Source organism: Papio anubis, chromosome X (assembly GCF_008728515.1).
Source record: "Papio anubis isolate 15944 chromosome X, Panubis1.0, whole genome shotgun sequence".
In the NCBI taxonomy this organism is placed as follows: Eukaryota; Metazoa; Chordata; class Mammalia; order Primates; family Cercopithecidae; genus Papio; species Papio anubis.
The window spans coordinates 81,693,406-81,715,897 of NC_044996.1; the positions used below are offsets into that span (position 1 = coordinate 81,693,406).

General features: G+C 45.9%; 1 protein-coding gene across 2 annotated transcripts; it reads left to right on the plus strand.

Annotated features, from left to right (window-relative positions):
• The first annotated feature begins 11,036 nt into the window (after positions 1-11,036).
• LOC100998508 (acyl-CoA wax alcohol acyltransferase 2) lies at positions 11,037-21,728 on the plus strand. 2 transcript variants are annotated; one of them, XM_003917829.4, is made up of 8 exons: positions 11,037-12,475; positions 17,816-17,926; positions 18,275-18,345; positions 18,589-18,793; positions 19,028-19,202; positions 19,883-20,082; positions 20,306-20,495; positions 20,639-21,728. In XM_003917829.4, the coding sequence occupies exons 1-7, from the start codon at positions 12,391-12,393 to the stop codon at positions 20,458-20,460; spliced, it is 1,002 nt and encodes a 333-aa protein (XP_003917878.1). In that variant the 5' UTR covers positions 11,037-12,390; the 3' UTR covers positions 20,461-20,495; positions 20,639-21,728. The 2 variants fall into 2 exon arrangements, with proteins under 2 accessions (XP_003917878.1, XP_009196024.1); XM_009197760.4 differs by having other exon boundaries at positions 20,663-21,728.
• Positions 21,729-22,492: the final 764 nt, after the last annotated feature.

Sequence of the window (22,492 nt, forward strand, 5' to 3'; positions counted from 1 at the left end):
CAGCCGGCTCTAACCGCCGCTCTTGGCTCACCTCAGCCACCGCTTCCCCTCCCCCATTCACATTCTTCTCTGCCATTGGTTACTGTGTCTCCATGGCCACGCCCCCACAGGCATGCCCAGTGCTAGGATTGGCTGTTGGGAGACGGACGTATGCGCCCATTGGACCCCACAGCAAAGGTTTTTGGCGGGATTCGAATATGGCCTTCCTGCAATGTGTGTGGCAGTTGGGCTTGTAGAGTCTTTCGCTGATTGACAGCCCAGTTCATTTCCAAGTCTGCACACAATGCAGGCAGTAGCCATACTTGACAGCCCCACGACAGATACTACACCGCTGAATGTGCTCTAACCCTGGACTTGGCATTGCCCCTACTGTTGAGGAAGCAGTGCGTTTTTCTCCAGTCTTTCAGGTCCCTTAACCGGGGAACCATTAACTTTTGTGCATCAAAGGACATTTCCCTACATTCCTGCAAACACAGTCCTTTCAGTTTACTCTTTTTTTTTGGCGGGGTGGGGGGCGGGGTGGAGGGCGGGGAATGGAGTCTCGCTCTGTCGCCCAGGCTGGAGTGCAGTGGTGCAATCTCGGCTCACTGCAACCTCTGCCTCCCGGGTCCAAGCGATTCTCCTGCCTCAGCCTCCCGGGTAGCTGGGACTACAGGCGCCTGCCACCATGCCCGGCTAATTTTGGTAGTTTTGGTAGAGACGAGGTTTTGCCATGTTGGCCAGGCTGGTCTTAAACTCCTGACCTCAGGTGATTTACTCACTTCGGCCTCCCAAAGTGCTGGGATTAAAGCGTGAGCCACTGTGCCCAGCCACAAGTTTTTATTTTAGCCCTTTTGGTAAGTGTGAAGTGGTATCTCATTGTGGCTTTAATTTATAGTTCCCTAATGGCTAATGATGTTCCTCTTTTTATGCGCTCATTTGCCATCTATGCCATATCCTTTTCAGTATAATGTTTACGTCATTTGCCTATTTTCTCTCTCTTTCCTTTTTTTTTTTTTTTAGTGATGGGGTCTAGCTCTGTCACCGAGGGTGGAATGCAGTGGCATGATCATGGTTCATTGCAGCCTCAAACTCCTGGGATCAGGTTCAGATGATCCTCCCACCTCAACCTCCTGAGTAGCTGGGACTACAGGCACCACCATGCTTGGCTAATTTTGGGGATTTTTTAATTTTTTTTCCCAGATGCGGTGGCTCACACCTGTAATCCCAGCACTTTGGGAGGCCAAGGTGAGAGGATCTCTTGAAGTCAGGAGTTCCAGACAAGCCTGGGCAACATGGTAAAGCCCCATCTGTACCAAAAATACAAAAAATAAGCCGGGTGTGGTGGTGTGTGCCTGTAGTCCCAACTACTCCTGGGGGCTGAAGTGGGAGGATAGCTTGAGCCTGGGAAGCAGAAGTTGTAGTGAGCCAAGACAGCAGCACTGCACTCCAGTCTGGGCTCAAGTGATCCTCCACCTCTGCCTCTCAAAGTGCTGGGATTACAGGTGTGAGACACCACGCTCAGCCCTTCATCTGCCTATTTTCTTTCTCTCTCTCTCACTCTCTTTCTTCCTCTCTCTCTCTCTCTTACTCTCTTTCTCCTTCCTTCCTTCCTTTCTTTCTTTTTTTTTTTTGAGACAGAGTCTTGCTCTGTTGCCCAGGCTGGAGTACAGTGGCATGATCTGGGCTCACTGCAGCCTCCACCTTCTGGGTTCCAGCAAGTCTCATGTCTCAGCCTCCTGAGTAGCTGGGACTACAGGTGCACACCACCACACCCGGATAATTTTTGTATTTTTAGTAGAGACAGAGTTTCACCATGTTGGCCAGGCTGGTCTTGAACTCCTGAGCTCAAGCGATCCTCCTGTCTTGGCCTCTCAAAGTGCTGGGACGACTACACGCACCACCATATCCAGCTAACTTTTTGTTTTTTTTTTTTACTTTTTGTAGAAATGGGGGCTTCGTTATGTTGCTCAGGCTGGTTTCAAACTCCTGAGCTCAAGCGATCCTCTCACCTCAGCCTCCCAAAATGCTGAGATTACAGGTGTGAGCCACCGTGCCTGGCCAGGATTTTTGTAGGAATCATGTTCAAGCTGTATATCAATTTGGGGAGAATTGACATCTTTACTATGTTGAGTCTTCCGGTCCTTGAACACCTGGATATTTATCTCCATTTATGTAGATCTTCATTGATTTCTTTCAGTGACACTGTATAATTTTCAGCATATAAATCCTGTGCACATTTTGTTGGATTTACACTTAAGCATTTCTCTTTTTTTGAGTGATTGTAAATGGTATCGTATTTTTAGTGTTCACATGATCATTGCTAGTATATAAAAATACAATTTAAAAAAAAATTATCTTGTGTTCTATGACCTTGCTTAACTAGCTAATTATTTCTAGGAGGTTTTTTTTTTCCCCCTTGATTCCTTGGAATTTTCTATGTAGACAATCATGTCATCTGTGAATAGGGACAGTTTTATTTCATCCTTTCCAGTAAGTGTGTCTTTTATTTCCTTTTCTTGCCTTATTGTGCTGATTACAACTTCCAGCACTATGTTGGATAAGAGTGGCAAGGGCAGACATCCTTGTTTTGTTCTTGATTTTAGGAGGAAAAGAATTTCGTCTTTCACTGATAAGTATGATGCTAGCTGTAGGATTTTGTAGATGTTATTTATCTAGTTGAGGCCTTTCCCATCTATTCCTATTTTTCTGAGAGTTTTTGACATGAATGGGTATTGAATGTTGTCAATGTTTTTTCTGTATTGATATGCTAATATGATTTTTCTTCTATAACCTATTAATATGATAGATTACAGTGACTGATTTTTAAGTATTGACCTAGTCTTGCATTTCAGAAATAAACCCAATTTGGTCATAGTTTATCATTATTTTTATATGTTGAGGAATTCTTTTGGTAATTTAAAAAAGGATTAAAAAATATACATTCATGAGAGGTATTGGTCTGCAGTTTTCTTTTTTGGTACTGTTTTGTTTAGTTTTAGTGTCAGGGTAAATACTAACTTCACAGGAAGAGGAGGGAAGTATTCCCTCCTCTTCTGTTTTTTGGAAAGAGATTGTGTAAAATCAGTAGTAATTCTTCTTTAAACATTTGATAGAATTCTCCAGTGAAACCTTCAGGGCCAAGAGATCACTTTCTTGGGAGTTTTAAAATTAAAAAATATTTTTCCTTAATAGGACTAATCAAATTATGTATTTCATATTGAGTAAAATTTGGTAGCTTGTGTTTTTTGAGGAATTGGGCCATTTATTCTGAGTAGTCAAATTTATGTATGTAGAATTATTTGTACTATTCCATTTTTATTGTTTGATGTTGGGAGGATTTATAGTGGTATTCCCTGCTTTATTGGTAATTCGTGTTTCCTCTTTTGTTCTTTGTCAGTCTTGCTAGAGATTTGTCAATTTTATTGATCTTTTCAAAGAACTAACATGTTGCCTTATTGATTTTCCCCATTGAATTTCTGTTTTAAATTTCATTAATTTATGCTATTTATTATATTCTTCCTTCTGCTTGCTTTGGGTTTAGTTTGCCCTTCTTTTGCTAGGTTCTTGAGGTGGGAGCTTGGATAATTGATTTCAGACTTTTTGTCTTTTTCCAATGTATACACTTAATGATACAAACTTCCTTCTCAGTACTATTTTAACTGGTTCTTCCATGTTTTGATATGTTTAGTTTTCATTATCTTTCAGTTCAATGTACTTTTTGGTTTTCCTTGAGACTTTCTGGCCCATAGATTATTTACAAGTGAGTTATTAGCTTCCAAGTGTTTGTAGGTTTTCCTGTTATCTGTTAATGATTTCTACTTTGATTCTGATATGGTTTTGGTCTGTGTCCCTGCCCAAACCTCATGTTGAATTGTAATCCCCTCTGTTGGAGGTGAGGCCTGTGGGAGGCGATTGGATCATGGGGGCAGATTTCTCATGAGTGGTTTAGCACCATCCTCTTGGTACTGTCCTTGAGATTGTGAGTGAGTTCTTGTGAGATCTAGTTGTTCAAAAGTGTGTGGCACCTCCCCCAATCTCTTTCTTGCTCCTGCTTCCTCCAAGATTGGAAGTGTCCTGAGATCTCCCTAAAAAGCAGAGTTGCTATGGTTCCTGTACAGCCAGCAGAACCATGAGCCAATTAAACCTCCTTTCTCTTTTGTTTATCACTTACCCAGTCTCTGGTATTCTTCCTTTTTTTTTTTTTTTTTTTTGAGATAGTCTCGCTCTGTCACCCAGGCTGGAGTGCAATGGGGCCATCTCGTCTCACTGTAACCTCCACCACCTGGGTTCAAGCGATTCTCCTGCCTCAGCCTCTAGCAACTAATTTTTGTATTTTTAGTAGAGACAGGGTTTCATCATGTTGACCAGGCTGGTCTCGAACTCCTGACCTCAAGTAATCCGCCCACCTTGGCCTCCCAAGGTGCTGGGATTACAGGTATGAGCCACTGCACCCAGCTGGTGTTTCTTTTTCTGTTTTCTCTTTTTTTTTTTGAGATGGAGTCTTGCTCCATCACCCAGGCTGGAGTGCAGTGGTGGAATCTCAGCTCACTGCAACCTCCGCCTCCTGGGTTCAAGCAATTCTCCTGTCTCAGCCTCCCAAGTAGCTGGGACTACAGGCACTTGTCACCACTCCCGGCTAACTTTTGTATTTTTAGTAGAGATGGGGTTTTACCCTGTTGGTCAGGCTGGTCTTGAACTCCTGATCTCGGGCGATCCACCTGCCTCAGCCTCCCAAACTGCTGGGATTACAGGCGTGAGCTACTGCTCCTGGCCCAGCCGGTATTTCTTTATATATAGCTATGCAAGAATAGCCTACCATAGATTTCTTTGTGGTTAGAGAACATATTTGTATATGATTTCCATTCATTTAAATTTGTTGGGGTTTGTTTAGTTTATGGCCCAGAATATGGCCTATCTTAATGTATGCTCCATGGGCACTTTAAAGAATGCATGTTTTGCTACTGTTGGGTGGGGTGTTCTAAAAATGTTTAGATCCCAGTGGTTCATGATGTTGTTGAATTCTTTTATATCTTGCTGATTTTCTGTCAAATTCTTACGTTTATTGTTGAGAGAGGAGTTTTGAAGTCTCTGACTGTAATTGTAGCCTTTTCTATTTCTCCTTTCAGTTCTATCAGGTTTTGCTTTTCATATTTTGCACCTCTGTTGCAAATCCTATACATTTTAAGATCTTTGTATCTTCTTGGTATATCCATCCTTTTATCATTATTGGAAGTCTAGGCTTCCCACTCAGTCTTTGCTGGTGGGGGTGGGGCCACAGTTGTTTTTTCTCTGGTTATGGCTGGCGTAGAGTGATTATTATCTAAAACTTTTCTGTCTTGCTAGGCTAATTCATTCCTAGTCCTTTGGCTGGAGAAAACAGGCTTTTATAGGGGCTCTTTTTGTCTGTGGCTGTTAGTGTATTTTTGGTTGCTGGCTTCTTTAACTTCAAGTCTACATGAATCAAAAAGAAAATTCATGTCTTTCCTCCTGTCCTGAAGACCCTATGTGGTCTGCCTTCTTTCCACTTTTTGGAGTCTTGTGTTGTTTTGTATATAATATCCAGAGTTTTTAGTTGTAATAGCAAGAGGAATAGGGCAAAGGATGTCTATTCCATCTTCTCCTATCTTATTTGAAATAAATGGAACTATTTCACACTCTCCCTTACTGGCATTTGCATGTTTCAAAGAAATTAAATACTGTGACTTAAAATGAATCAAAGCAATTATAATTTTAGAAAACCATTATGCTGATCCTGAAAGAGACATCTTTTGGACTTTGATAGTGTGATAGCGATGGTCATGTAGAGTCTGCTTGTTTGCTGCAATCAAGATAGCTTTTTGAGATTCTGCAGAAGGAATGACAGGTCCCTCTGAATGTCAAACCCCATTGTGTGGGTTTGTTTTTGTGGCCTGAAGTGCAGAAAAACCAGCTTTGCAAATGTTGAGCTTTCCTGTCTGTAGTTTGTGTTAAGGAAACCATAGTTATTATAATATCGAATGTGCCTTTTCCAGCTCTGAAGTGAAGCCTACTCCCCCAACACATAGTCTCCCATCTGGAGATTATGATCCAACTTCCGAAGCACAGGCCTTGCCTTTTAAAGTCACGTGTCTCCAGCAATGGATGAGCTGCCTGCTCTTCAAGCATCTCTCTATGAATATCATTTCTCACAAGTGAGCTTTTGATAAGGATTAGATGGCAGGGAGTTCAAGGTTACCTCTTCCAATAATAAGCACTAGGAATGGTGATAGGCCGTCATGTTGATTAACGGTTATGCTTTGCCAGTCAGTGAGGTGGGTGGAGAAGAGAATGAGTCCCTAACTTCCAGGGGGCTGTGATGATCAAATGTATGTGAAATGCAATGCTCAGTGCCTGGCACCAAAGAGGCCAGTAATACATTGCAGTTTCTTCCCTCTATCATACCTCAGTCCCCACCTCCCAGCTCCTGTTCCCCATTCTGTATCCCCACATCCACCCTTTTACCCTTATTTCTTCTCACATTCACAGGTCACCAGAGATGGCAGTTTCCATGGTAATCAGGATCCTCATTAGTTCAGAGTTTAATGGTCTCTAAGTGTCTGTCTGGATTGAGTTTGTAGCCTACATCAGAGGGAAGTTTCCAGTGAGCTCAAGGGCTGTTGAAAAATTGTCAAACATAAGCTAACACAACCAAGTTCTCCTAACTAGACACAATAGCACATGTGTTATTTGAATCTAAAGAGAGAGGATGTAAGGAAATCATCCCATCTTGTCCTGGGCTTACAGTTTCTGGGCATCTAGAGAATAACTGTCTTCCTAGAACTTGCCTATGAGGGATTATATCACCGGACTGTAGGTGTTGGAGTGTGAGTCATGAGTCAAGGGATACAGCAGATTGGGCAACAAGGAGGCAACCTCACTGAAGGCTTTTGAGTAGATCACTGTGGATTTACTGTTTCCTCATCCTCCCACGTGTCCCTTAAGGCTCTGGGGCCACACGAGCTTCCTGCTCTGTTCAGGCCTGGTTTCTGTGCTGCCCCAACCTTGTTCCTGACCCCTCTCCTATGCCGACCCCCTTTGCTCATTCATTCAATCAGTCGTTGAGCCACCATTTATCAGCCCTGCAATGTTCCAGGCACTGTTCTAGGCACTTAGGATGTAACAATGAACAAAATAGAGGCTCCTGATCTCAAGGAGCATACAGCCAAGTAGGAGAAGACAGATTAAAAAACAACTACAGAACTGCATACAAAATTGAAGCTGACCTTTGGAAGACAGGTTCCTAGTCTTGCTCTTGATTAGTGTTCTAGCCTCTTTTCTCCCTCTGTCCGTCCTCAGCAATGGTCTATGTACCCGGAGAAGCTTCTCCTGTTCCCTTTCCACATCTGCTGAAGGATTGCATAAGCATTCCCGGGAGAGTTTGAGACTTGTTACTGTCACCAGTGGCATGAGGTTGGAGGTGAATGTGAATGTTTGGGAAAAAGTGGCCATGTGAAAGCCGCCAATCCCAGGAGCCCTTTGGAAACGGGAAAGGTACATGTTACCCACCAGAGCAGAGGACAGTGACCATCTCCAATCCTCTGAGTCAGAAGAGGCCCGCTCTGGCACTTTCAAACTGTCATGCTTGATTTTCTTTGCCTTCCATCACTAATGTCCTGCTTTGGTTTCTTAGGTAGGCTCCCATACCCTGATCATTCTTAGTTTGCTAAATGAGAGAAAGCGAGAACTGGCCCTTGAACCAGAATCAGAAGAGATGAGTGGGCTGGCAGTGGGTGCTGGGCATGCAGGAAATATCCCTCAGCACAGTGGGGACTCTGCTGGAAGAATCTGAGTAAGCCGTTAAGCGCAGGAGATGGAGGCTAGCCTGATTTCTGGGGCAGCTGAGAAATTGGGGATGACATTCAGACTTCGTGAGCCACTGAATGGGGTCTGCTCTCTGGATGTGCCAGACAAGGCCCGGCTGTGGCTGCCAGGGTGTGCCAACTGCTTTGACCACGTGATCCCGGTCTGATCATAGGGTTGCCAGATTTAGCAAATAAAAGTACAGAACCTGGTTAAATTTGAGTTTCAGATGGACAACAAATAATGTTTGAGTAGAAGTATGTCCCATGCAATAATGTTTTAGTGTAAGTATGTCCCAAATATTGCACGGGACATACTTACACTCAAACACTGTTCATGGTTTATCTGAAATTCCAATTTAACTGGCATCCTGTTATTTTACCTGACAACCCTACCTGGACAGAGTAAAAACTGCTATGTGAAGGAAGAATGACTGGCTTTATTTTTCATCTGTTTCCAGGAGCCTAGAGAGTAGGACCAGTGAGGTTTGAGCCTGGGTCTGAGAGCATGAAAAAATATTTCACTGGCAGGGGTCTCAATGAAAGCCATGGAGAGTCTTCCCCTGAGTAGCTTGGAATTATTAATGGAAAACTCCAAGAACCCTTCCAGCTTTGACCATCTCTGAGTCTCAGAAAGTCCAGGAATGTTGTGAGGATAGAGTGGAGAGATGGTGGAGGGGGATAGGACTAAGGACTGGAAGCCCCCACACAATCTTGACCACTTCTCTGTTTGGTGTTAGGATGGGGGGGGATGCACGCAGATGCATCAGCTAGGTACATGGCCTTCTTTCTGTGGACGAGAAGGCAGGGCTTCCAAAATGTCCAAAACATTCACCCTGCCATGGCTTCTGCTCCAGAATTTCTGCCATTCTTTCTCCACAGTGATGCTGTTGGAGGGAAGCCCATTCTGGGACAGGTTCAGTTTGGCTCTGGGCCTTCACTCCTCAGTGCCCCACTGTATCCTTCCTACCCCTTCTCTCAATGGCAGCAACGGTGGCAACCTGTGTTTGGACACCATTTCACGGTTCACAAAGTGATCGACCATCTATGACTTCTCTGGATTCTCATATGTCTGAGAGTGACCATTCATTATCTCCTATTTAGAAGTGAGGAAACCAAGCCTCAGAGACTTGCCCAGTGCCATATGGGCCAGGCCTCCATCCACTCAGGCATTTTCATAACAATTGTCAGTGAGTGGCTACTGTGTGGCCTGTGTTAGGGGCTGGGCACGTGAGAACAGTCAGACCCAGAACCACCCAATTCTTGCCCCTGAGAGCTCCCAGACCAAGATGGGAGAGTGAGGCATCAGGGGCAGGGGACAGATGTGTGAAGAGGTGGAATCAACACAGTTCCGCAAGGCCAGGCTTGATACAAATGAGGCCCGTCTCAGGAGTGTCTCAGAGGAGGGAGTGAAGTGGCCTCAGTCCCAGGCCTTCTTCTCTGGTAGGCAGCTCTTCCTCTCTTTTCAGGCTGCTGCGGTCTCCACTTACTGCCTGGGTGCTGGCCCCTGGAAGTGTCCTGGGGCTCCACGCACTTGGCCAACAGCCCAACCCCAGCTGTGCTGAGTTGGCTTCTCCTTGGCAGGCAAGTGCAGATCCTTCCCACAGGGCCGTACAGAATGTTATTCCTCTGCCTCGTCCCAACTCCAGCCCTTCTGCCAAACGGTCTTTTGTGGAATTCTATGTTCATGGAGAATCCAACTACTTCTCTCCATCTCCACTGCCACCAACCTGGTGTGAGGCACTGTTATCTCTCACAGGGGATTATTGTCGTAGCCCCTCAAAGGTCTCTTCCTTCTTCCCTACCCTTTAGCAACTTAAGTCATTCTGACTTTTGTCTGCTCAAAGCCCTACAGAGGCTTCCCATTTCGGTCAGAGTAGAAGGCTGAGTCCTTATGTTGGCCTACAAGGCCCTCCATGAGCAGGCCTTTGCCAGGCTCTCTGCTCTCTGCCGTCACCTACTCAGTTCTTCTCATGCACTTGATTCAAGTCTTCTTGCTCCTCCTCATGACCTGCCAGGGACACCTTATTTCAGGGGCTGTGCCCTTACTGTTTCTTCTGCCTAGAACATTCTCAATCCAAATTGCCACACTGCTTGCTTCCTCATCTCCTTCAAGCCTTTGCTAAAATGCCACCTTCTCAGCGTGCCCTTTCCTGATCACTCCTTTTAAAATTGTAAAGCCTGCTCTCCCTGCCTGATCCCTTCCCACTGCCCAGCACTCTGCATCCATCCCTCTTACTCTGCTCAAATGTTTTTTCCCCGTAGGTTTTATCACCTTAGAACACACTATAGAATTAGTTAATTAATTAATTTCTATCATTTTAGTAGAAGGAGGAAGTAGACGGAGGAAGACAAACTTCCTCCACCAGAATATAAACTTCACAAAAGCATGATTTTTTTTTAGTTTGTTTTGCTGCCCAGAATGGTGCCTGGTATATATTATGTCCTCATAATAATTAGATGTTGCATTAAGACACCCTTCCAGGCTTCCACCCTTCCATGTATTTGGTCTATAGGACACACCTGGCTGGACTTGGTATCTTTCACACTCGCATATCTCCCATCACACACAGACTTGGAGATGCCACCTACTAATGTGCACATACAAACATGTGTTGACAACTAGATATGTATTTTCCCTTTGTATATATATGCTCACAGGCAAAGACCACATGTGCACATGTATGTGCATGAAAAAAAGTCACATTTGTAAAATTTTTTTTTTTTTTTAATGAGACAGAGTCATGCTCTGTTGCCCAGGCTGGAGTGCAGTGGCAGGATCACAGCTCACTGCAACCTCTGCCTCCCGGGTTCAAGTGATTCTCATGCCTCATCCTCCGGAGTAGTTGGGATTACAGGCACGCGCCACCATGCCCAGCTAATTTTTTGTATTTTTAGTAGAGACGGGGTGTCGCCATATTGGCCAGGCTGGTCTCGAATTCCTGACCTCAAGTGATCCACCCACCTCAGCCTCCCACAGTGCTGGGATTACAGGAGCGAGCCACTGCATTTTTTTTTTTTTTTTTTTTTTTGAGACACAGTTTTGCTCCTGTTGCCTAGGCTGGAGTGCAATGGTGCAATCTCAGCTCACCACAACCTCCGCCTCCTGGGTTCAAGTGATTCTCCTGCCTCAGCCTGCCGAGTAGCTGGGATTACAGGCGTGTGCCACCACGCCCGGCTAATTGTGTATTTTTCAGTCGAGATGGGGTTTCTCCATGTTGGTCAGGCTGGTCTCGAACTCCAGACCTCAGGTGATCCACCTGCCTCGGTCTCCCAAAGTATGACCTTGAGGGAACTCTTTTCTCAAAATTCTATTATTAAAAAATTCAAACCTACAGAGTAGTTGAAAGAATCGTACAGTGAACACCCACCACCTAGATTGCACAGATAATATTTTGCTATGTTTGATTTATTACATATTTATCCATCAATACATCCCTGTATCCACCCATCAGTATATTTTATATGTATTTCAAAGTAAATTGCAGACATCAGCACTCTTTTTTTGTTTTGTTTTTTTAGAGACAGGGTCTCACTCTGTCATCCAGGCTGTAGTGCAGTGGCATGGTCATACCTCACTGTAATCTCTAATTCCTGTCCTCAACTGATCCTCCTGCCTTGGCCTCCCAAAGTGCTGGGATTACAGGTGTGAGCTACCATGCCCAGCCTAGTATTCTTCACCCCTAAACACTTCAGAATTAATGAGAGTTCTATATTTGTTTACTTTTGAGGTAAAATCCACAGGCAGTGAAATGTACAAATTTTAAGTGTATACTCACTGAGTAATGAGGTTTTGATCTGTGTAACTCAAAGTCCTATCAAGACAGAAAACGTCGCTGTTACCCCTAAAGATTTCCATCATGCCCCTTCCTAGTCAATCCCCCAGCACAGGTAACCACTGCTCTGATTTGTTTCACTACAGATTGGTTTTGCCTATTCTAAAATTTCATGTACACAGAATAATATACCCTAACATTTGTTTCTTCTTTCAATAACAGTTTTATTCAGTACCTATGATAGCTCACAGACATACATGTGATGTCTCTTCAATGTGAGTAATGAGTTCTCCCAGACTGACCAAAAGGCTGAAGGTATTTCTAAGGCCTGGCCTGTGACCTCCTTCCCTTTGCCCTCCAATCACATTGTCACTGAGAGATCATAGACAGTTGGGCCTCAGAAACAGAAATGCAAGTCCTGTGTCCCATTTGAGCCCTGGGCTCCCTCCTGCCCATCACCCTCCACCATCCAGACTGGCCCTGGAGGCCTCTTGTCAGCTGCACGCCTACACTAACTTCCCACTCCAGGGCTTCATCCACATTTCTCTAGCCAAGTGTGCAAAGGAGTGTCACAATCTCAGTCCAGGCAATACCCAAGTGGGTAAAAGTACAGGTGAGTGGGCAGCTGGAAGGAACAGGATAAGCAGAGGCGTTATGTGGTCCTGTAATTTTGTTGGGGGGTGGTGGTACAGGGGCGGAGACTAGGCAGGGGCTGGAGAAGAAAACATTAAGAGAGGGAACATCACAGACTCCTGAGCAATCAGGGCTGGGCAGCTGAACAGCGCTTAACTGGAGCCACTGGGACGCTGGGCACAATGTTCTTGCCCTCTAAGAAGGACCTCAAGACTGCCCTGGAGGTCTTTGCTCTTTTCCACTGGATCTCCATTGCCTTTATTATCAGTGAGTCTTCAGCCTTTGGTAGGGTGACCAACCATCCTGGTTTGCCTGAGACTGAAGGATTTTAGGGTTGCAGGATGTTCAATGGTCAAACTAGGGTTGTTCCAGCGAAACAAGGAAGGTTGGCCATGGTATTTGTGGGATCTGTGAGTGTCCCTGTGGGCATATGTGTGTGTGCATATGGGTGTGTGCCTATGCAGGGGTGTGTATATGCGCGTGTATACACATGGGTTTTGCTGCAGGTGTGAGACCTCCTGGGTCTACATTGGGGTGTAGAGGGCATGCTTTGGGAAGATGAGGAGCAGTTCCACTGAGGCTAGCCAAGGAAAAGGGCTTAGCTGCAATCACAGGGACTCAAGCAAACCACCAGTGACAGACAGTTGGGTCAGGTGGCAGACTGAGGCTCTGGAAACCTCGTCCAGAGGAATTTGACCATTTATCCATCCATGTCTTCCAACACCTACACTACGAACACTTGGTCAAAGTTATTTCTATGCTGGCCACTGTGTTCTAAATGCTGAAACAAATCATTACTGTGGGAAGGGGTCCTAGAAAACATTCTCGCCTTTCCAGTGGTTCAGGTGAGTACCGGCTGGAGTCAGGGACATGAATTAAGTGACCTTGTAAACTATCTAGGAATAAAGAATGCAAGTAGGCCCTGGTGCACAGGGCTGCCACAGAGGCATGCCAGTGAATAGGAAGGGTGGGCATTCCTTACCTCACCTCACTTGTTTTCAAATTCCAGGTCTACTACTTACTATCTGTGCAATTGTTAGCAAGGTATTTATCCTTTCTGAGTCTTATTTTCCTCATTTGCAAAGTGAGAGCATTCAGGGTGTATTAATCAGGATGGTCTAGTTATGCCGTGCTGATAAATTTACCCTGAAATCTCAGTGGCTTAACCCAGCAAATGGTTACTTCTTGTTCATGCTGAATGTCCAACATAGGTTGGTGGGAGTCACCGCTCACTGTGGACACTAATACTCAGGCAGATGGAGGCACCACCAAATTGTGTCGCTGCAAAATGGAACTTGAGGGATTACCACAGCATGGGAGGGAAAGTGAATGGAGAACTCATCCGCAGTCCTTACTACCTCCACCTAGAAGTGACAGGCAAGAAACCATTAGCTGTCGCCTCACTTTGAACGTCCTTAATTACTGATGAGATTGAGCATCTTTTCATCTTATCAGCAATTAGTATTTCTTTTTCTGTTAACTGCCCATTTATGACCTCTGCCCATTTTTCTCTTGAATTTGAGTTGACTCTTGAAGGACAAATAGGAAATAGACGAAGAAAGGAAGAGCATTTGGGGCAGAGAGTGGGCAACACATGGAAAAGCTAGGATGGCAAAGGGCACATAATGCATTCAAGAAGCTGCCAGTGGTTAAGTGAGGTGGAGGGTGAGAAGTACAGAATTGGTGTTCGATAGATATTGAATGAATGAATGAACAAACAAGAGAGGGAAGAAGGAAGAGACTGGAGAAACAGGCAGGGAACAAATTGTATAGGGCTTTGTAAACCATGGAAAGGAGTTTGGACTTTTTCTGAGAGCCATGTGGAGCCATGAGGGAGATTGACACAAGGTGATGGCATCAAAGATTACTCTAGCTCTGTGAAGTAAACTGATCATAGGAAGATAGAAGTGAAAGGGGCAATGCCAGGTAGGAGGCTGTTGCAGTAATCCAGATGGCAGTAATTTGGACCAGGCCATTAGTGATGGTGATGCAGAGAAGAAGAAAGAAGAGGGGAGATTCAAGAAATTGGAGTCGAATTAATAGGACTTGAAGATGGGGACAGGGCACGAGAGAAATGGAGGAAGCAAGACTGAGGGATCAGGTCCCAGTGTGAGGTGGCAGGGGCGCAGGTGGAGCGGAGAAGGGTTAAGGAGGAGAGTGGCTGAAAGGGGATGAGTCCAGGGACAAAATGGACTCAGAGGACTCCTAACTGGAGTTTGACTTTGGGTATACTAAGAAGTATAGAGAGGGCAGGCAGAAGAGCTCTCGGTCCTGGCAGCAGACGTGGGCTGCCAGTGTTTGCCCCTTTCTCACTAGCTCACATAGGGCAAGTGGGGCAATGGCCCTTCGGAGGCCTCTCAGCTCTTCACTCTAGGAGTGCAATTGAATCCATTTGGACCGTAAAGGCCTTGAGAGAAGGCCCTCCCAATAAGTGAGGGAAATAGGGCAGATATTGGTATTTTAGTTCCCATGTTGCAGATGAGGAACTGAGGCTCAGCAACGTCTTTGGTCACACACAGTAAGTGGCAGATCCAAGATTCATCACATCACAGGGCACCCTACCTGAGGCCGCACTTACAAGATGTCCCCAGCACTGCCTAGGTTTGAGCAGAGCCTAAAGGAAACTGGGAGGTGTCCTCCGGACTAGGCTCATGCCTCTCTTTACTTCTCGAAGAAGTCAGTAGTGTCATATGGTGCTTATCAAAACCCAAGAACTACTGGCCTTTGCTCCACCCTTAATGCTCTTTCGCAAGGCAGTGCTTTTCAACTTTGTTGGTTCTTTCTTCTGGAATTTACTTCCATATTTCTAAATCTTATTATTTGCTGATGTAACAATTTTAGACATTGTCTATTGACTTCCTAATATGGAAGATGAGAATTTGGCTGTATACACTATCACTGGAACTTCCTCTTTCCCCATCCTCCCAAAATTGTTATAGCACAGGTTTTGGTTAAATGCCTATGACTAGAAAATATGATTCATAACTGAGCTATTTAGTCACCAAGATTATATTTCCTTTCCCGTGGAATTTCTTGTTTTCCCTGAAGTTAATAATTGCCTCGTTTTATTTTATTTTTAATGTAATATTTTAAAATCAATTTTTGAATCTAAGTACTAAATATTTTTTAGAAATAAAACTTTTTCTACTTAACATAAGGATTAAAAATACCTAATTCCAATCCTAGAAGTATCATCATTGCAATTTGACAAAATAATTTCAAAGTTTATCTGGAAAAAGAAACCGTTGAGATTAGAAAAGAGGAAGCACAGTTGTGAACGTTCCCTATGAAATGTTGGGCAGAAAACTGTTACATAAAAAGCTTCACAGACTCTAGAATTCACAGATAAAATTATTGAGTACAGGTCGGTGGCAGCGGCTCATGCCTGTAATCCTAGCACTTTGGGAGGCTGAGGCAGGTGGATCACATGAGATCAGGAGTTCGAGACCAGCCTGACCAATATGGCAACACCCCGTCTCTGCTAAAGATACAAAAATTAGCCAGGTGTGGTGGTGCACGCCTGTAATCCTAGCTACTGGGGAGGTTGAGGCACGAGAACTGCTTGAACCCGGGAGGTGGAGGTTGCAGTGAGCTGAGATCATGGCACTGCACTCCAACTTAGGCGACAGAGCAAGACTCCGTCAAAAAAAAAAAAAAAAAATTGAGTACAGTAGTCTTGAAACAGGCACACAAATTTAATATTTCATAGTGAAGCATCCTAAAGCCATTTAGGGGATGAGTTTCTTACCACAAAGTATCAGGAAAATCGTTCATTTCATTCAGAAACTCTAGTTGTAGCCTTACTCATACCATGCACTGAAATGAATTGTAGTTAATTGCTTCATTTTACGTTTCTTTTGTTATCTATTAGAAATCTATTAGTTATCACGAATTCACCCTCTGAATCTCTGCAGACATGTCAATCTCTCAGTATGGGCAAATGCAACAAGAATCTAAGTCCCCCCCATCATTTTATTTCCTTTAGAACATCGCTGCTGGAGCTCAGCATCTTCCTGTTACAATTTGGCCTCATGCACAGCTGTCACCTTCAGGGCCCTTGAGGCACCTTGGGTGCAAAATTTAAGAAAGTGCTCACTCTCAGGGCTGTGCAAGTGATGGGCCAGTACTTGCATGACCTGAGAGTGAGTGTCTTGCTCAATGTTGTGCCCTGGGCACCTTGCTCACCTCTCCCTATCCCTGGCCCTGCTTGCTGCCCTCCTTCATTGGGTCATTTTTTTCCTGGATTCTATGCCTTCCTCTTTCTTGGTTTACTCCCTCATTTTGGTGAAGCACATTCTCCAGTAGTTTTCTGAGACAGGAGCATGGGAGACAAATTATCTGAGACTGTGTGCATCTGAAATTGCCTTTATTCCACTTATATACTTGATTAATAGTTTGACTGCTTATATAATATCTTAGCTGTGTCTAGTGTAAGTATTTGAGTCTAGAGTCTGTTTGGTTCAATTTTTCGGGGAACAATCTTCCCATCATCTAGTTGTGTAGGGGAGGAGAGGGAACCTGGGGTTCTAATTCCTTGGCAGACTTTCAACCTGTCCTCCAGTTTTTCTAGCCCTGTGCCTCATCCCTGCCTCTTGTGGCACCTGATGCCTCCAAATTCTGAATCTTTCCTAGATCCTCCAGTGCAAATAGGCTCACATCTTGTAGGCATCCCCCTTCAGGTAACTAGATTTTAATTTTTTTGTTCTAAGTCAGTTACCCTCTCCTCCATCTGCTGTCCTATATGGAAATGTTTTGCTAATATCTCTTATCTGCTGTTGGCATCTCATTAATTCTCTTTCTCCTTGTGGATCTATATTTTAAAAAACATTTTAATGATAATTTTCATGGAGCTCCAGCAAGAAGTCAAGGCAAAAACTTGTGTTCAATCTACGATGTTCAATTTGAAATGTTCTCTGTCTTTTCTAACCTTTTATTGACCTACTTTCCCAAATAATCTTACTTACGGCTGCCTTAAAAACTGAGTTCAGTAATAATTCTGAGTGTGGCTCCCTATGACTCATCTCTAGTAACTCTTCCTAACTACACTAACCTACAGCGTTCCTATCTTACTGGAACTTAATACAGCCCAGTACCTTATTCTATTCCGGTTTGTATTTTTCTTTGTTTCTTTGCCATCTGGTGTGCTCCCAACTGGGCTGAAGGTGGGTTTGTGCTTTCCCTGGTATTCCCTTAACTAATGCCTCAGAGAGAAGATATGGAGAGTGGGATGTGAATTGGAGGAAAACTGTTCCAGGATTCCCCACCTCTGGTGGCCCACCACTGGCTCACTGCCACTGACCACACTGCAGGCAGAGCCCAGTGCAGTGCTGGAGCAGGGCGCAGGGAGGAGAGGGCTTACAGTGTGAAGCTCAGCTAGGGAGGAAGACACCTTGCCTTCTAGACCTGAATCAGGTTTCCAAGACCAGATAGGAGAGGGGGCTGGGGACATGGGCAGGTGGGCCAGGTGCTGGGGTGAAGAAGTGAGAGTGTTGAGTGGGTATGTGTGAGAGAGAGTGCATATGACTTTGGGATGGACAGAACTCCAGAGATAGGGTAAGTATGAGGGACCGCTTGAAATTCATTAACTCTGGTCTGGGCTTCCTGCAGCAACCACTGTGACCATTGTCAACCTCTACCTGGTGGTGTTCACACCATACTGGCCTGTCACTGTGCTTATTCTCATCTGGCTGGCTTTTGACTGGAAGACCCCTCAGCGAGGTAAGGGTCCTGCTGGTGCTGTGTTGCCACATGCTCTTTCCCCTTCTCTCATCACAATCCTGAGAGGCTCTGGCCAATTCCCAGACAGCCCTTTAGCCTGTCCCTCCCTGGGCTAGAGAGGCTGAGGGAAGGGGTCCTTTTAATGTGGTAGAAAGGCCCAGATCAGAACTGGAGTAGGTTAGGGGAGGGGCAGCTAGTGAAGCAGAAGCTAGGCCTGTCCTAAATTGCCCTGATATGCCCACCTTCGTTGCCACTTAAGAGGCCAGGAAACAGCAGGGGGTGAGAGCACCCTAGGGCAGGCCCACAGTGGGAATGGACAAAGCTTGGCTGCATTGCCTCTGTTTTCAGGCGGCCGCCGGTTTACCTGTGTGAGGCACTGGCGCCTGTGGAAACACTACAGGGATTACTTCCCTCTCAAGGTCAGTAGCCCCAGGTCCCCACTCAGGCCTGGGCTCAGCCCCGACTTCAGTGCTAGGAGTTGGGTCAGGCTAGGGGTGGAGGGCGCCATCCACATTGAGGCTCTTGAGAATGACGCCCCCTGGAGTTGTACATTGGGCAATCTGCATGGCTAGACCTAGCAGTCCTTTTCTTTTCAGATCTCTGCCCAAAAGAGGAGTTCTCTACCCTGGGGATAGCCCTCCTGATTCTACTTTCTTCCGCAGCTTCTGAAGACTCATGACATCTCCCCCAGCCGCAACTACATCCTCGTCTGCCACCCTCATGGGATCTTGGCCTGTGGATGGTTTGGCCACTTTGCCACAGAGGCCTCAGGCTTCTCCAAGATATTTCCTGGCATCACCCCTTACGTGCTCACACTGGGAGCCTTTTTCTGGATGCCTTTCCTCAGGGAATATGTAATGTCTGCAGGTAAGTTGGCTCCTAGGACACAAAGCCAAAGAAAAAATGGCTCCCCAAGGGAGAAGTGTAGGGGGATGCATGAGAGCAAGGCCAGCTCCCGATTCCCTCTGGTCTGAAACAGCTATCATAGGCTCACCTGCCTGATGTGAGGCTCTTTGCACTGTCCCTCCTTTGAAGCAGTAGAGAGGAAATGTAGGGGTTTGGGAAGTGGCCAATGGCTGTTTGGCTTTTTCTATCCACCAGGGATCTGCTCTGTAAGTCAATCCTCCATCGACTTTCTGCTGACTCATAAAGGCACAGGCAACATGATCATTGTGGTGGTTGGTGGACTGGCTGAGTGCAGATACAGCCTGCCAGGCTCTTCCACCCTGGTCTTGAAGAACCGGTCTGGTTTTGTGCGCACGGCCCTTCAGCATGGGTAAGGACAGCTCCAGTCCAGGCTGGGGGAAGGGATCCAAAAGTGTTGCAGGGAAAGAAGAAGACGGGGTTTTGAGGAAAGGACATCCACAGAGAGAGAAGGAAGTATACAATACATTCTTATGAACTATGGTCATCAGGAAGATAATTTTTTTTGTCAATTAAAAAAATAAATAAGTTAAAAAAAAAAAAAAAAGAGGGAGGAGGAAAGCCACCTCTGGGTTGAAGAGCTGAGACCAGGTCCTGGAGGCGTTTCTGCTGAAGTAGAAAGGGCAGAGGGCCAGCCCTGAGCCTGTTCTCCCTCACAGCAGCCTCTCATCTGGGCCGGTCCCTCTATACAAGGGGACTGGCAACAACTCTGTCTCAGAGAGAGCCAAGCTTAGCTTGTGTTAAAGTGAAGAAAATCAACTGGCATGGCCCTTGGGTCTTAACCTTCCACCGTTTCAGACCCAGGGGTTCCCAGGAGGGTCTGAGCTTGCCTCCTCCTTTAGCTTACTACTGCTTTGCCCCCACAGGCAGCCAGGGGTAGGCCATGGAGCTCCCAACTTGGATCTAGGCACAGCTGGACTGAGGTCTGAGAAGCCTGTAGGCAGACCCAGGGATCACGGGCCGTCAGCGTGTCTGGCATTTGACAAAGTCCTTACCTTTCTGGGCTTCACAGGATATGCTTTTGCTCTGCAGGGTGGCTCTAATACCTGCGTATGCCTTTGGGGAGACGGACCTCTATGATCAGCACATTTTCACACCTGGTGGCTTTGTCAACCGCTTCCAGAAGTGGTTCCGGAGTATGATACACATCTACCCCTGTGCTTTCTATGGACGTGGCTTCACCAAGAAATCCTGGGGCCTTCTGCCCTATAGTCGGCCTGTAACCACCATTGGTGAGTGGGCCTTTCTGCTGGCAGCCTCAGTCTAGGACACAGGATCTAGCTCTGAGGCTGAACCTCAGCTCTGACTCTGCTCAGAGGCAGGGAGGCTGGCTAGGATGAGTGGCAGCTTTTTGAGGTGAGGATGGGGATAGTCTGGGCTTGAGGCCTGGGGCCTATTCTGAGGAATGAGCTATTCTGATGCTTTTCTCTTTTCCTTCATTGTCTCCCCTGGCAGTCGGGGAGCCTCTACCAATGCCCAAGATTGAGAATCCAAGCCAGGAGATCGTGGCTAAATATCACGCACTCTATATTGATGCCCTACGTAAACTGTTTGACCAGCATAAGACCAAGTTTGGTATCTCAGAGACCCAGGAGCTGGAGATAATTTGACAGACATCCCCAGCAGCCTTCATCCTGGCTGGAAGGTATGGACCCAGTGAGAACAGGAGGACAAGAGTCACCTATGGGGCTCCCGCTCCTGATTTGACCAGTCCTCCTTATGGGGAGGGCCTGTTCATTTGCTTGTTTTCTGCACTCCTTTTCCCACTTCATTTCTTTTTCCTTCCAGCTCTTTTCTGCCCTTTCTTTGCAGCTACAGGAGACAGAGTCCCAAGAAACAGGGAAGAGCCTAGGGGAGAGGTGCCCTGAAGGCACTTTGGTGCCAGCATTGAGAAAAACAATGGACAAAATAAAAAGCCCATGTTCTGATACTGCGTGTGCACCCACTCCTCTGTTTCAAGGGCTCTGGGATCCCTGCGCATGTCTCTCCTTCTCTAGCTGTCAAACAGCCCCATCTCCTGGCATTGAGCCCCATCTCCTGGCATTGAGTCCTACTTCCTACAGGAGTAGGACTGGGACCTGCAGAGCCAGTGGGCTTTGAGTTCAAGCTCCACCAACTTCAAGCCACGTGACTGTGGGGCAATCAGTCACCTCTGAGCCTCCTTTCTTCATCTATAAAATGAGACTAATAATCTGTCCCCTGCTTACCTCAAAGGCTGTTGGGAAGATGAAACAATATTGGATGTGATTGAACTTTATAAACTGGAGAGCTACGTGAACCATTTTCTTTTCCAACCATTTTCCTCATTTCCTGTCCCTGAGCAAACAATGCCCTAAATACCCTCTGCTACCCACTAGCCCGCACTCAGTTTCCGCCTCATAAAGCTATAACAGAATAGGTTGGACTCAGGCCTAATTTTCTCTGTTGTTCCCTCAGCAACTTGCCTATACTTGCGTGGCCCTATAATTCTGCCCTTTGTTTGAGAGTCAGCCAGCCTGCTCAGGATGGAAATGAGGCGCCTGGCTTTTAGCAGCCATAAAGAACTCTCCTTCTGAATGGCAAGTCTCTCAGACTCTTGGTCTAATGGCTGTTGCAATGACAGGCTACAACATTTGGCTCACAGCCCTCTCATTCCATTCCTCTTGGGTGGGTGCCATTTGGTCCAGTGATTTACCTGCATTACGTTCGTCAGTTTGGTCTACAACATCCTGCGTGTTTACTGCAGTGTGAGCTGCTGCCTCTACCCTGGGTGCCTGCCTCATGTGATGATTTGTATACAGTGGCCAAAGACATGCTTCTGCTTTTCTGCTGTCTTTGTTACTTGTTGTGCCAGAGATTACATTTTCCCTGAGCTTCCATAAAGTGTTTTTAAACAGTCTGCAGCTTTCCTGTGACTGGTTTCCTTAAAACAAAACAAAACAAAACAAAACTCTAAGGTGGCTAGAGGACCAGCCTGGGCTGCAACACCCAGCCCATGCATACCTGGCCATTGCAGATTTGTCGTGGTCTACTGTGTGCACATTGCTCCACCTATACAATGGCACGGGGGTGGGCCCGGGGAAGCCAAAAGATTGGTGGGGGCCCCGGGGGGAAAGGTGCTGGGATTGTGAAAAGCGCCAGACCTCTCTTGAGCTACGTGTTCTTGAGCTGCTATCGGGTCTTCTTCCTGTGAGCCTCTTCCCTATTGATTTTAGCTCAGGATGGATGGAGGGCAAAATAGGCAAATACTACTTTTCCAGGTAACAGCAGCCTTGGCTGGGAAGGAATCAGACCAGGCTGGCACACTTACTAGTTGGGTAACTCTAGGTGAGTGACTTAAATTCGTTAAGTGTTGGTTTCCTCATATGCAAAATGAGCTGGAGGCTGGGTCTACCCAAGCTATTTGGGGCCCAGGCCTGAAGTGTATTTTGTAGATGCCACATTCTTAAGCTGAGAGTCAGTTCTGTGTATTGCTGCCCCCGGACAATGTTCCTTTTGGCAGGACATCTAGCCTGCTTGTCATGTGGTCACAGAAGACCTAAGGCAAGCTTGTCTACCCTGTGGCATGCGGGCCAGGACGGCTTTGAATGGGGCCCAACACAAATTCATAAACTTTCTTAAAACAGTATGAGAATTTTCTGTGACTTTTTTTTTTTTTAGTTC